The sequence below is a fragment of the Theropithecus gelada genome, chromosome 7a (assembly GCF_003255815.1).
Source record: "Theropithecus gelada isolate Dixy chromosome 7a, Tgel_1.0, whole genome shotgun sequence".
Taxonomy (NCBI): domain Eukaryota; kingdom Metazoa; phylum Chordata; class Mammalia; order Primates; family Cercopithecidae; genus Theropithecus; species Theropithecus gelada.
Genome location: NC_037674.1, coordinates 26,750,046 through 26,765,139, shown reverse-complemented (window position 1 = coordinate 26,765,139; position 15,094 = coordinate 26,750,046). Strand labels below are relative to the sequence as shown.

Below are 15,094 nucleotides of genomic sequence, written 5' to 3'. Positions count from 1 at the left end.
AAAAAAAAAAAAAAAGATTTTGCAAACACAATCAATGAGAAGAAATGAATTATATTTTACTTAGAAAAGTGAAAACAGAGTCCATATGGCTCAGTTTCCCAAGATTAAAAGTATAAAACTGCTTCTCAGTTTTTCCTCATGCCTAGGGCAGTGGAACCTACCATACTTGTTCTTTTTCCCACTTACCCACTTACCTAGGGTAATTGTGGTCAACCCTTATGAACAGTCATTTGTTTTCTCTGTGGATTAAAAAATTATGTACTTAAATGAGGAAGTAGAAGAATGAACTGTAGAGACCTTTTGAGTCCTAGTTATAAGCTTTTTCATAACAAAAGACCCTTATGGCATTGAAATTACTGATGTGAGCTTTGTTAGGGAAATCAGAGGCAAATTATTTGCCTCTTTCATTTAAACCACTATGTATAGCATTTCCTATAGTGATCCTGAGTCCAAATTCCATAAACTAAGATATAAGAATCTAAGATAGTGATTTGAAATAAAAGATTTTAGCCAGGCACAGTGGCTCACACCTGTAATCCTAGCACTAGGCGTGGGATCTCCTGAGTTCAGGAGTTTGAGACTAGCCTGGGCAACATGGTGAAACCCTGTCTCTACAAAAAATACAAAACAATTATCCAGGTGTGATGGTGTATGCTTGTAATCCTAGCTACTTGCAGGGCTGAGGCAGGAGGATTGCTTGAGCCCGGGAGGTGGAGGTTGTAGTGAGCTGAGATCACACACCACTGCACTCCAGCCTGGGTAACAAAGTGAGACCCTGTCTTAATAAGATTTCTGGTCAATTAGGGGCTCTGTTATTCACAGAAAACCAGTTCATTGAGTGATCAATTTTCTGACTGTTTTATTCTTCAAATGATTAAAATTAAAGATTGATCACAAGTATGTTTTAAATATTGGTAAAATTGATAGCAGCTTGATTGGTTGACTTATCAGAGTGTAGAGTGCTGTGGGAAGCCAGGTGTCTGGGTTTCTTGGACCCTCCCATTCTTGTTTTTCCCTTCCCCACTAGTTTGCTTCTTCCTTAACTAATTCTCCCCCTCTCCGCCCCTTAGTCTCTGTGTGTTCTCTATTTTTCTTCCAGCAGTGGTCCCACGAACAGGGAAGTAGGACAGAGATAAATGGAATGTTTCTTAAAGTGCTATATAAGCAACTGGGAGTTAGGATGGAAGAATTTTTATCATGTACCTTTTTAATTTTAAAACAATGGAATTACTGTCTTGTCTGGTACTGTCCCATAGAACTTCCTGTGATGATGGAAATCTGTATCTGCCTAGTCCAACATAGTAGTCACCAGCCACATGTGGTTACTGAGTACTTGAAGTGTGGCTAGTGTGACTGAGAAACAATTTTAAATTTTAGTCTAAATGGTTACAATTAATCTAAATAGTTACGTATGGTTAGTGATTGCTGTTTTGAATAGCACAGATCTGAAAAAAAGGTGTTTTCATTAAGAAAAAAATTATGAATAAAATGTTAATGCTGCTGGACAATAAAAACTTGTCGCTAGCTTCAGAAATATGCAAAAGTTATTAAAACTCTACCCAATCCAGTAAGAGTGCTTAAATCTTTAAAATTGTCAAATAGAATTTTGGTAATCACTAAATTTGGCAAATTCAGAAAATTGACCAATAAAATTGGCAGGTTAATCCTAAAAATGCTGGATGCATTTTTAAAAAATCCCTGAGAAATGAAGTTATAGATACATTTATAAGAATAAGATCTTTTACTCACTGAAGATATCAAAGAAAAATATTTCACAAAACAAGTGTTTGGGAAACAGATTGGTGAATTTGGCTAGTTAAGACAAATAGATTCTCCAGCAGTTTGGCCTTCACTGAGTTAGCCGTGCCACACATTGACCATTCCTTGGAAGTGTTCTTGGATACATCTTTATCAGCCACAGCAGCCATAGGGGAGTCCCTGGAGGCACGGTCAGAAATTTTGAATGGCCCTTCATGATGAAAGGGAGGCAGTCACCTGAAAAGGTATGAGGAAGAGTTTGTTTCTCTGATCAAACCTTCAGAGTTTCCACAGCAGAGCAGAAGTATGACTACCGATTACAGCCATCCTTAGGACCCCACATTAACCTGGGAGCAAATCACTGAGTGATTTCTTTTCCATGTCTGATTTTATTAAACATTTATTTACTTAGAGAAAAATCATGTGATTAGTCATATTCCTTATAAGAGTGAAATAATTATCAGTATTTTGAATCTATGTTTAGAAATAAATATTTTAATTTATATTTGAAATCCACCCCTATAGGGCAGGAATTTATATAGCATCTTGTGTATCTGCTTATACAAGTGGGCTTTAATTTTTTAGATTACCAGTTATGTAACTTAAATTTCTTAAAACTGTATACAGATAACTAATTTTTATTTTGAAATAGCTTTTATGTTCTTGTGTGTATGTAATAGTTACATTAATTTTGCTCTTTTGGCTTTGTGTTGTGTTTATTTGATGACTGTTTTATTCAGTTTAATTTCTTGATTTTGCAAATTCATTTTCATCATCTTTAAGTGGTGGAGTGGCCATTTCAGCTTGAAATATTTCACTGTCTTTATAATTTCATTCCATGCATGTGTTTTGTGTTTGTGACGGTGTGGTGGTATTTAGTCTATAGAAGAACATGTGGAGCAGGTCAACCAAAACTGCGTAGCAGAAGATTGCCACATCAAGGTAGTATTCCAAGATCTTGTATTTAGCTCATTCTTTAAAGTTCAAGGAGCTAACGTCTCATCTCTGATACTAACCATGACCTGCCCAACTGGCTAACTACTCAGAGAACTCGTAGTACTCCCATACCACTTCAGTGGTACAGGGGAGGAGATGCTTCACTGTATCTGGCTTGCTCTGTCTTGCCCTTGGTTCTTGTCTTTCTTGCTCCCTATTCCATCTTCACTTCTGTCACATTTTCTGTTTTAAGCATGGCTGTTTCATCTTTCCTCTCGATTCTGCCTTTTCTTTCCTTGCCATCACAAACCCTAAGCCATTGCACCTTCCTCTCATCAGTCTCTTTTATTCCTTTCAAACTATCCCTCTTTCCAACTTTTCCTTATTTCTGTCTCATCACCCTTACTTCAAAGGGTGGTTTCTTTTTGGTTTTTCTATGGTTTTTACTCCACTCTGTGCCTCTTAATGTATGCACATTCTTATTGCAGAATATGCACTTTTGGAAGAGCTAAGAGAGACATAAATTACTAATAAAAATTACTAATAAAAATATATTAGCCATCTTTTATAATTAATCAGTATCTTACCATCACAATGGAAATTGGGGTGATTACAGGACATCAGAGAATTTAAGCAAATTTTCCAAAGCTAGTTTTCAACACATTAAAGTTACTCTTACCCTTTTTTATCGCTGCTGCTGCTACATTTTCTTCGTATCCTGCTTTCAAATCTTATGGGATGTGCATAACTCTAAATAGAGCTGTGCTGCCGCAACTAAAACTGCTGATTAATGTTTTCTAGGTTGAAGCTGATCTGGGCTATCCAGGTGGAAAAGCGAAAGTCATTCATAAGGAATCTGATATGATCATGGCATTTTCTGTTAATAAGGTAAAAGCTATCATCATTATAAACAATGTATTTCTCTTCAGTGAAATTGCTTAAATCATTGACTCTGCCTTTGCTTTATAGGCAAATTGTAATGAAATTGTTTTGGCTTCAACACATGATGTTCAAGAACTTGATGTTACTTCTCTACTGGCCTGTCAGTCATATATATGGATCGGAGAAGAATATGACAGAGAATCCAAAAGGTGTCTCATAGTCACTTTTACATATAGTTTTCTGTAAGAAGTACCCACTAAATGGTTATGCACATGATTTGAATTATTTCAAAAGGTATACATGTATCTCTCTCTTCATTTGAGTAGGTGACAAATATAATTGGTTTAGCTGCCAATGAAAGTCTTTGCCTACATTAACCGAATAAATTATACTTCTTCCATTAAACCCTATACTATTGATAGTATTTCAATCAGGATAATCCCTGACACTTGGCTTCATGATATTCAGTAAATTAATTTGATCTGGATAATTAAAACAGTATACATAAGTATGTTAATTACACTGAGTCACATTTACTGAGTAATTTTGCAGAGTTTCTTACTACCTAATAAGCATACCCTTTTTTAAACAGATAAAAATATAGACGGCTTTACTTTTCATTAAAGCTTTGGACACTGCACCAAGAGTGTTTTGCCATTCTTACCTATTTTGAGGTTTCTCCTTCATGGTTTGCCCTCCCTCTTGCTTTTCTCCAGACTCTTAGAAATTGTATGTGCTTGAGGATGGTGCCATGATAGTTTCTCTCCTTGTTTTGTTGAATTTTTTTGTTAGTATGTGATATAACTAGGATTTAATATCACATTTCAGAGTAGATATAACCCGGTACTATGATACAATCCATCACAAAAATTACTTTCACATTTTATATATCTTACTCCAAGAAATCTTTAAACTCAAATTTCTTTAAAGGTGTTAATTTGATACTGAGATATCTGTACTTGAAGAGAATATATATTTTTTCCATAGATAAAAACAAATCTATATTAAATACAACAAACATTTGTTTCAACTTGTGCAGCAATAAAGTTGTCCCCAAGCAACATTAGACTAAATTTATATTTTGCCAAAAGGGAAAAAAGTTAACCAGTATTAAAATTGGCAATTAGGACTTGTACCTAAGTTTTTCTTATGGCTAATTTAGTTTTTAAAATAAAGATTGTCCTATGGGTACATAAAAAGCTTTTTAGTTGGAATTTGTGTTAAGAGAAAAGGGAACTTTCACAGTAACACATGAATGTTTTTCACAGTTCAGATGATGTTGATTATCGTGGTTCCACTACAACTCTTTATCAACCCAGTGCAACATCCTATTCAGCAAGTCAGGTGCATCCACCTTCATCTCTGCCATGGCTGGGCAGTGGACAGACTAGCACTGGAGCTAGTGTGGTATGTTATTTACTTATAGGTATCATTTCTGGATTTGGACTCTCTGAAAAATCAGTTGGAATCACTTTGACATAGGAATGATCCTAAAGTTCAGGCACAAATACCAGTAGATAGGCCATGGTAATGACAGCTGACATTTATTGTGGCTTTTTTATTTGGAGACAGGGTCTAGCTCTGTTGCCCAGGCTGGAGTGCAGTGGTGCAATCTCGGCTCACTGCAGCCTTGACCTCCTGGGCTCAATTGATCCTTCTGTCTCAACCTCCCAAGTAGCTGGGACTACAGGTGCATGCCAGCACGCCTGGCAAATTTTTGTATTTTTTGTAGGGATGGCATTTCACCATGTTGTCCAGGCTGGTCTCGAACTCCTGGGCTCAACTGATCTACCCGCTTCAACCTCCCAGGGTGCTAGGATTACAGGTATGAGCCAGCTCACTGGCCTCATACGACTTTCTTAGTGCCAGATGCATGCTTTTTCTCACAACAATCCTAGGTGTTAGGTGCTATTATTATGCTCCATTATCATTTTATAGATGAATAAACAGATACGAAATGGTAAAGCAAAGTTAAAGGGGAATTCATGTCTACTTCTAAGTGTTTGAAAGCACGTCAGTAACGTTCTTGTCACTGTAGCTGGAGGGGTCCCATTCTCATGTTCTGCTCTGAAGCATCTGGAGGTGCTCCTGAATGTCCTCAGGGAGGAGCACTTGAGGAAGAGTTCCTTTATTATGAGATGAAGCTCCTTGGTAACCTCACAGGCCAGGGCTGTACCAGCAAGTGTCTGCTTCCTCAGCCTCTTCAGACAGTTGTTCTATGTAGTGGTTCGGAACATCCATAACAGGCTTTATCTCAGAAATAAGCAGGGCGTAAGAGAATAAATGTCAGAATTTATCCTGAAGCATATCCTTCCTCATCTCTTCTGAATACACAAAATAAAAATTTTAAAATTTTCTTTTAAAGCTTATGAAAAGGAATCTACATAATGTTAAGAGAATGACTTCACACCCAGTCCATCAATACTGTAAGTATTTATGACCTAATAATTGTAACTGTCCTCATTTGGAGGTTGATTTATAGAATAGAGAATATTGGAACTCTTTAATTTCCTATTTCCTGCTTTTTCTCTTGTGTTTCAGATCTTACAGGTGCTCAGGACGGCAGTGTACGAATGTTTGAATGGACGCGACCTCAGCAACTTGTCTGCTTTCGTCAAGCTGGCAATGCAAGAGTTACTAGATTATATTTTAATTCACAAGGCAACAAGGTTAGTTTCTGGGGGCTTCTGCTAAATTCATCTGAAAATAATTGTGGATATTTAAGGAGTAAGTGATAAAAGTACATTGAAAAATGAATTCATTGACCCTGGATTTAAACTGAGCAGGCAGTTTTTTGGTGTCTATTCATATACTCTCTTTTCTTCCAATAGAAGCAAAAATCTACAAAATTTAGTATGGATTGATCATCTATTTAAAGATACTAAATATACTGTGAGAGTAAAAAAACTGCCTCTGTTGAGTGTGTTGGTGATTCCTATAAGCACAGTCAAGTTCTTGAGAAGAAACCTAGTTTCTTACTAAATTTCATCAGTGAGAGGTTAGAGGAAAACAGTGAAACAGGTAAGCAGTTAAGAAGTGACGGAAGGGCCAGGCACAGTTTTTCACACCTGTAATTACAACACTTTAGGAGGCCAAGGCAGGAGGATTGCTTGAACTCCAGCATTTGAGGCAACCTAAACAACAAAGGGAGGCCGCATCCCTACAAAATTTTTAAAAATTAGCCCAGGCATGTGCCTAGTCCTAGCTACTCAGAAGGTTGAGCCTGGAGGATCCCTTGAACCCAGGAGTTTGAGGTTATAGTAAGCTATAACTGCACTACTGCACTCCAGCCTGGGTAACAGAGTGAAACCCTGTCTCAAAGAAAAAAAAAAGTGACAAGGAATTTTTTAGCACTTGGACTTTTTGGGAATGACAGCAACAGAAACAGTTAGGGGCAGAATATTTGTTTAGTAGGGCCTTAGTGAATCATCTTTCCATGTTTTTACCTTTGCTGTGGATGCTAAGAACATGTGTTTAGTAGTTATACTGTTCTTACAGTGTGGTGTTGCGGATGGAGAGGGTTTTCTGAGTATCTGGCAAGTTAACCAAACTGCATCAAATCCTAAACCTTATATGGTAAGTATCACTAATGTTTCCAGGGAGCATATAGACAACACTTTGTTTGTTCATGAAGTGCCCGTTTCAGACAGTGAATCTCATTGGTGGTCCTACTGGGAAAAGGATGATCTTGTTCAGCAATCCCAGCCTAACAGCAGCACCCATCCTTACCCTAGTTTTAGACTGAAATGACCTGAAAAACAAAAACCCTTGCTTTTCACCTTGAAGTGCAGTCATTATATTTTAAAAATTTCTGGGGCTCTCCCTGTATATGGTACAACTTGGGGTTTTTTATTATACTTTTATCCATTTTGAAAACTCTATCTTCTTAATATACACACCATAAAATTCTATCATTAAGAATCAGGTTCTGCCGGGTGCGGTAGCTCATGCCTGTAATCCCAGCACCTTGGGAGGCTGAGGCAGGAGAATCACTTGAATCCAGGAGGCGGAGGTTGCAGTGAGCCGAGATTGTGCCACTGCGCTCCAGCTTGGGCAATAGAGTGAGACTTCGTCTCAAAAAAAGAATCAGGTTCCAAACATCTATTCCAATTTGTTCCAGAATTGTGCTTACCAGATTATAAAATAGCCAATCCCAGTGAGCCACCTTATTAATCCAAATTGGACTACAAAATACTTGGTGATGAAGACAAGTAGATCTTTACCTGATGGAGATACGGTGGGGGAAGGGAACACGGGAGAGGGTGGAAGGTGACATTGTCTTGTGTGAAACTTCAGGCTTCACATATATGCAGGGAGGTTCAGGAAGCCTTGAACCTCTTGGGACCAGATAGATTACCCAGATACTTTAAACAAGTTTTCTAAACTATAGATATGTTCTTAATTATGTGTATAAGATATTTCTCTTAAATTAGTACAGTATAGACTGTACCTTGTCTATGCAGAAATGGAAGTAATCTTGAATTTATACTTTTGTCTTCAGTCAGATCTGCACCACTCTAATTCCAGACAGAAAAGCATGCATTATATATTTTAAAATACCTTGACGTCCTAAGACTAGTTGGGTCTGTAAGCATTTCCTTTGTGGCTTATTATTAAAGCTTATTACATGTATTTGAGATCATTAGCACTAAAATTGACAGGGCTTAGGTAGGTTCATGTACTTTGATGTCCTATTCTTACATAATCTAAAAAACATGACCTCTAATTCTGTTTTTACCAACTCCAGTTATTAAAAATTATTGGACAGTAGCCAAATATACACATGGTTAACCCTCGTACTATCGCTTATTCTTTTATTCTAGACTGAGTTTTTAAAAACTGTTCTTAGGTCATGCATATAGTATGTTATTAGCAGACTATGTTAGTACTGTATCAAATTTTATCTGATGATAAAATAACATCAGTTGCACTTTGTTTTTCGTAGAGTTGGCAGTGCCACAGTAAAGCCACAAGTGACTTTGCATTTATTACCTCTTCAAGTCTAGTTGCCACATCTGGACACTCCAATGACAATAGGTAGGTTGACAGAAAAGCAAAGCAAGAAATATAAAAATGTTAGAAAAGTATTCTTGCTAAAAGTATGGATTTCTATTGGTAGGATTTTTCCACTCTAGGCATTAAAAAAAAAAAAAAAAAAAAAAAAAAACTTTGTTACGTAATTCTTATTTCAGAGTGTTTTTTCTTACCAAAAGGAGAAAAGCGAAAATGAAGGTTATTCCTAATATGTGTAATTTTTATTTTAAAGCTATTCAGTCTTTTTAAAACTACTACTGTTAACACTGTTAGTTTCTCCAGGACTAACAAGCATCTGATACTGTCACCATCATTTTCAACATTTTTATTTTATTGTAGGAGGTTTGGGGGAATAGGTGGTGTTTGGTTACATGGATAAGTTCTTCAGTGGCAATTGCTGAGATTTTGGTACGCCCATCACCTGAGCAGTGTACACTGTACCCAATGTGTAGTCTTTTATCCCTCACCCTCCTCCCACCCCTCCCAAGTCCCCAGAGTCCATTATATATCATTCTGATCCTTTGCATCTTCATAGCTTATCTCCCACTTATAAGTGAGAACATATGACACATGATTTTCCATTCCTGAGTTACTTCACTTAGAATAATGGTCTCTAACTCCATCCAGGTTGCTGCATATGTGATTATTTCATTCCTTTTTATGAAGTATTCCATGGTATATATGTACCACATTTTCTTTTTCCACTTGTTGGTTGATGGACATTTAGGTTGGTTCCATAGTTTTGCAGTTGTGAATTGTGCTGCTATAAACAGGAGTGTGCAAGTGTCTTTTTCATATAATGACTTCTTTTCTTCTGGGTAGATACCCAGTAGTAGGATTGCTGGATTGAATGGTAGTTCCACTTATAATTCTTTAAGGAATCTCCATATACTGTTTTTCATAGTGGTTGTACTAGTTTACATTCCCACAGCAGTGAAGTGTCCCCTTTTCACCACCTCCATGCCAATATCTATTATTTTTTGGTTTTTTAATTATGGCCATTCTTGCAGGAATAAGGTAGTATCGTATTGGAGTTTTAATTTGCTTTTTCCTGGTAATTAGTGGTTTTAAGCCTTTTTTCATGTTTGTTGCCCATTTGTATTTTGAGAATTGTCTATTCATGTCCTTGGCTCACTTTTGATGGGATTTTTTTGTTAAGTTCCTTGTAGATTCTAGATATTAGTCCCTTGTCAGATATATGCATTGTATTTTCTCCCACTCTGCGGGTTGCCTGTTTACTGTTGCTGTGCAGAAGCTTTTTATTTTGATTAGGTCCTATTTATTTTTGTTGCATTTGCCTTTGGGTTCTTGGTCATGAATTCTTTGTCTTAAGTCATTGTCTAGAGTAGTTTTTTCGATGTTATCTTCTAGAATTTTTATGGTTTCAGGTGTTAGATTTAAGTTTGATCCATCTTGTGTTGATTTTTGTATAAGGTGAGAGATGAGGATTCAGGGACTAACAGGCATTTGACACTGTCCCCGTCATTCTCAACATTTATTTTGACCTCACATAGTTTTCATTAGCAACACGTGCCCAGGAAAAACATCTCGTTTCCCTACAGTGGCTACCACCTGGGGATATAAAAGCATTCCTTATACTCAGGAAGTCATATCAGTTTCCTGGAGTGATAATGGAAAGGAGATGGGGTAGAGGATGCAGAGACAGGCAGGACCATATAAGATGGAACTGTGGAGTTTGTCCCTACCCCCATCCTAGTTGGGAATCACTAGTCTCTATAGGTGTGAGTGAACAAAAAAGATAAGAATGAATAAGCAAAATATTTGAAAGACAGGTTGTCCCTGGTGGTGACTTAGAACAATTGTTTATGATATATTTTTGTTATTGTGTTTCTTTAAAAGAAATGTTTGCCTCTGGGACACATTAATATCACCCGGAAACAGCCTCATTCATGGTGAGTTAAGGTCTATGATTTTTAAAAATATACCATGAAGGAATAATACACCATGAAGGAATGCTTTCTTGTTTTAATTAGTGAATCCAGTGAGTGTTTATTGTCAGGTTGAAAATGGAGAAATACTTAATTAGCATATCTGGCTTTCTTGCTGAGTTAAAGATATATGGTCTCAGAAATCCAAAATAGTCTTTATATTGTATTCTATTCAGAAAATATGGTATGGATAGTGGTACTACTAACAAGGCTATTTAAGAGATTAGTTGCAAAGTATTCATTGAGCTTAATAGAAAAGAGCATATTTTAAAGAATTGAACCTAATCATAAAATACATTTTGTCTTTTTTTTCCTTTTTGTGGAGAGCAAGGTCTCACTGTATTGCTCAGACAGGTCTCAAGCTCCTAGGCTCAAGCTATCATCCCACCTCTGCCTCCCTAAGTACTGGGATTAGGGGCATGAGCCATCACACCTGGCCCTAATCATAAAATAAAACAAAGGTTAACCTTATGATAATGACTAGAAATGTAAATAGTGCCATTTAAATATTCCTTTAAGACAGTACTTGCCAAATTAGTGTCCTAACTCTGTCTTCCACATAGTACCACCCAAAAAGTGCTCCATGCTCAAGTAAGTTTAGTTAAATGAAGTAAATTGTTTTACAGAAAGATTCTCAGTCTTTTAATACACTGATATGCATTTTGAAAGATGTCGTTACTTCTCAATTTTATTGCAGAATTCTGTGAACAGTGGTTAACATTGCTTACAGATTTTCTACATGTTAATTTGAATCCTTAATCATATTAAAATGCAAATACTCCTGGGAAGGATAATTTCTTAACTTGTAACTGAAAACATTCACACATTTCCTCATCGTGTTGTTGTGATGAGAGAACATGTATGGTACAGCACTTGGTTGGGTTAATACTCACCAGCTCTGAGAAGCTTGGTCTCTGCTGTTCTGTATACTTTTTATGAGGCAGTATCACTTAGGGCTTAAGGTTCAAACTTTCTTTTTCTCTCTGTGTTCATTTCACATTGAGATTATGGATAAAAGATTTGTTCTGATATTGCTTAACGTTTTTCTTTAATATGATTACAGAAATTCAGTGACTTACAAAACAATAAATTGTTCCTTAGAATGAAAAATGCATCAGTAATTTCTGTATTTAAATGTGGATTTAGACATCATAGTTACCAAGATAAATTGTTTTGAGAAAGTCTCTGACGTTTTTCTTCTTCAGGTTTCACATGCCATGATCATGGTGCCACAGTACTTCAATATGCACCCAAACAGCAACTCCTGATCTCGGGGGGTAGGAAAGGACATGTCTGCATTTTTGACATCAGGCAAAGGCAGCTCATTCACACATTCCAGGCCCATGACTCAGCTATTAAGGCTCTGGCCCTGGATCCCTATGAGGAATATTTTACCACAGGTTCAGCAGAAGGTAACATAAAGGTGAGTCAGTACAAGAGGTTGGAATGTACTAAAGACTGATTGGAAAGAGAAAAAACAAAAACTCCACATTCTTTGAAATAAAGCTTCGTGGAGATACCAAATGTCTCAACACTCTACCGCCTCCCTATGCTTCTGTATGGTTCTTTCTAAACTGTTCTGGTCAATGAGGAGATTATCAAACTCTTTGGACTTAGGTCATTAGAAAGCTTTAAAGCATTCTATTTTGAGTAAAGTGTATGAGTTTAATACATGAAAATTTTTGATGACATTAGTTTGGCTGCTTAGAAGCTTCTCCTCTCTCCTTCAGTACTCTTGTGTGTGGCGGAGGTGGCATTTCCATTAATTGAGCTAGCGCAGATGCTCCTTGACTTACAGTGGGAGTATGTCCCGACAAACCCATTATAAGTTAAAAATATCGTTAGGTTGAAAAACATACTTTCAACTTAATATTTTCAACTTACTGTGAGTTTATTGAGACTAACATCAGGATAAGCCAAGGAGCATACTGAATGCGTATTGCTTTCACACTGTCATAAAGTCAAAAAGTCTTAAGTCACACCATCGTAAGTAGGGGACTGTCTGTACCACACTACTTTTACATAGTCTTAGGGCCTAGCTCAGCATGAGGAACACATTTAACCGAATTAACTCAAATAGTTAATTGAATTAGAGACGGGCTACATATGGTTAACATGAAACTATGAGAGGATGTGAAGAAAAATGTGAAAGGAGGACAGTAAATGCATCGTGGGAGTGATATTATTTCCCACTGAGATAAGCTCTTAGGAAAGAGGCAGTGGGTGGGAAAGGTTGGGCTTTAGTGAGATCACTTGGACCAAGGGAGCAGAAGGGCCATGTTTTTGCTTTTGGTCTTTTCGTAATGTATTTTTAACTCTTTGTTTTGCACCAGGTTTGGAGATTGACAGGCCATGGCCTAATTCATTCATTTAAAAGTGAACATGCTAAGCAGTCCATATTTCGAAACATTGGGGCCGGAGTCATGCAGATTGACATCATCCAGGGCAATCGGATCTTCTCCTGTGGTGCAGATGGCACGCTGAAAACCAGGGTTTTGCCCAATGCTTTTAACATCCCTAACAGAATTCTTGACATTCTGTAGATTTAAAGATTGGGGTTTTATTTTTATATCCATTTCAATTAAAAGGCACAGTACAGTAATCACTAGGCAATTCTGCTTTCTAAGCAGTTAACATTGAAAACAGAGAATCTCTGTGTAGAATTGGAATATGACCCAAGCTGAGTATTATCTATACAGGTTGGTGGAATGAATGTGCATGTACCTTATTATGCTGACATACTAAAAAAAAATAAAACCTAGTATTGTATGAAGGATAGCTATTCTTTACAGCATTTAGCAAACCTGATTCAAAAAACATTTGAGATTAGCAAATTAGTAACTTGAAATAATGAAAAGGACGTTTATACCAAATTAAGGAAGAAAATGTTGCTGATTTGGGTTTTTCTTCCTGTTCTTACCACTGACTGAAGCATGCCTGCAGTCTCCTCCTCTTTTGAATGAAGGATAATCATAAGGTGTTAGGAGCGCTAGACCACCAGGAAAACTTTCTTAGCTGTGGAGCAGTGCGCGGTGACCAGTTCTCTGCTGGGAGAGGTTATTTCCATTCTTTCCTGCTGAATATTTTTCCTGTTAGTGTTTATACTGAGCTAGTACTGTAACTTGCAAATGAGTGCAAATTTAAATGCAATGTTTTCCTCACAATTTGCACATTTACATTTTTTGGACTGCTAGTTTTTCTATTTAAATATTTGCCTTCATGTTAGGAATGTACTATGTGAACATGACATATTTGTAGTTAACCAAACACACCTTCTTAGTCCAGTTTAGTACGTTTTCTTTTCGTGTATTCAAAGTTAAACACCCACAACATTTAAGGATATGTTGAAACTACACCAATAGAGCATTTCATACCATAATTAAAATGAATGTTAGGCTTCTTGTGGCCAGTTAATAGTTGATGAGATTGGTGATATTATTTATTGCCACAGCCTATTGTATAAACTATGCAGAGTTAAATATTTGCTTGTAAAATATTAGCCAATGTTGTCATTACTTTGATGTATTTCCTTGGTTATGACCAAAAATATGTTGATATACTGAAACTAATGTCTGTGTGTTTAAATGTTTACCAGCAAATTGTCTTATGTTAATGAGAATGTTTAATGCCTGTGGTAAATAGTAAATACAATGGCATAAAAGTAACTTTCTCTGAAGATGATGTGATGTTCAGGTTGTGAAATATGTATGTAAAAGAAAAATAAATGTTATTTGTTAGAGTTTTATTTTAGTTTGATCTGTTTAAATAGACTGCTCTGGCATTCTTTGATACTGTTTTTGACAGTTGAGATTTTTAATTGGATAAAATGTTTTAACTGTTAGAGACTTTGCAAGCCATTAGGCAGTTTATTCATTCGTAAGTATTTACTGAATACCTTATATACCAAAGCCATTCTAGGAAATGGGATACAGTGGAGAGCCAGACAGAGAAAGCACACAATGTTGAGATTTAGTTGGGCAAGAGCTAACCTCACTATACCTTCTCCAGACAGATTTGAAGTTTATTGCATGAAGTACTAACCTTATACCCAAAACTCAAATCTGAGTCTTGGCTCTTTGTTTGCTCCTAAGTAAGGGAGGTCAGAATATGCCCATTGACAAGAACAGTCAGAAAAATGAGCTTGTGAGAGACATCTCAATGCCTAAAGGAAAACTGGCTCAAAGGAGCTTTCAGAAAAAAGGGAAGAGAACTTTCTCTGTCAGATAAAAGCAGTAAGAGACTCCAGATTCACCTTCTAGCTTGAAACAACTAAAAGAAAAAAAGAACACAAAATATATAAACAATGGTTCTCAAGGCATTAAGCATGAGGTAGGGAGTGACTGATCCCTGAGAGGTGAGCATTTTTAATTGTCCCAACTTACCACCTTGAGAAAGTTTCTAGGCCACAGGCAGGAAGAGAACCTAGGCAGAGCTTAATGGTCTCTCCAAGTTGCCAAGATAGAACTGCAAGTCTGGGGAATAGAATGTGGCTAGAGTTTGCAGGCCAAAGGCAACAGAGCTGCATAGGGAGAGGT

The 15,094-nt window shown here is 36.8% G+C and overlaps 1 protein-coding gene and 1 long non-coding RNA gene across 4 annotated transcripts in view; one reads left to right on the top strand and one right to left on the bottom strand.

The window, feature by feature from the left end:
• DMXL2 (Dmx like 2) overlaps positions 1 to 14,298 on the top strand; it is a 174,850-nt gene extending 160,552 nt beyond the window's left edge. For 2 of the 3 annotated variants that reach the window (XM_025390578.1, XM_025390580.1), the window contains 10 exons: positions 3,496 to 3,582; positions 3,664 to 3,785; positions 4,845 to 4,983; positions 5,942 to 6,002; positions 6,118 to 6,245; positions 7,075 to 7,152; positions 8,522 to 8,613; positions 10,471 to 10,523; positions 11,765 to 11,982; positions 12,893 to 14,298. In XM_025390578.1, the coding sequence (XP_025246363.1) occupies positions 3,496 to 3,582; positions 3,664 to 3,785; positions 4,845 to 4,983; positions 5,942 to 6,002; positions 6,118 to 6,245; positions 7,075 to 7,152; positions 8,522 to 8,613; positions 10,471 to 10,523; positions 11,765 to 11,982; positions 12,893 to 13,102 (1,188 nt within the window). In that variant the 3' untranslated portion in view covers positions 13,103 to 14,298. The remainder of the gene's footprint in view (positions 1 to 3,495; positions 3,583 to 3,663; positions 3,786 to 4,844; positions 4,984 to 5,941; positions 6,003 to 6,117; positions 6,246 to 7,074; positions 7,153 to 8,521; positions 8,614 to 10,470; positions 10,524 to 11,764; positions 11,983 to 12,892) is intronic. The other variant, XM_025390579.1, reaches the window with a different exon arrangement.
• Positions 1,707 to 5,020, bottom strand: LOC112627866. Its single transcript, XR_003120237.1, has 2 exons — positions 4,241 to 5,020; positions 1,707 to 1,995 (listed from the first exon to the last, which is right to left on the bottom strand). It is a non-coding gene; the product is annotated as an uncharacterized LOC112627866 (long non-coding RNA).
• Positions 14,299 to 15,094: the final 796 nt, after the last annotated feature.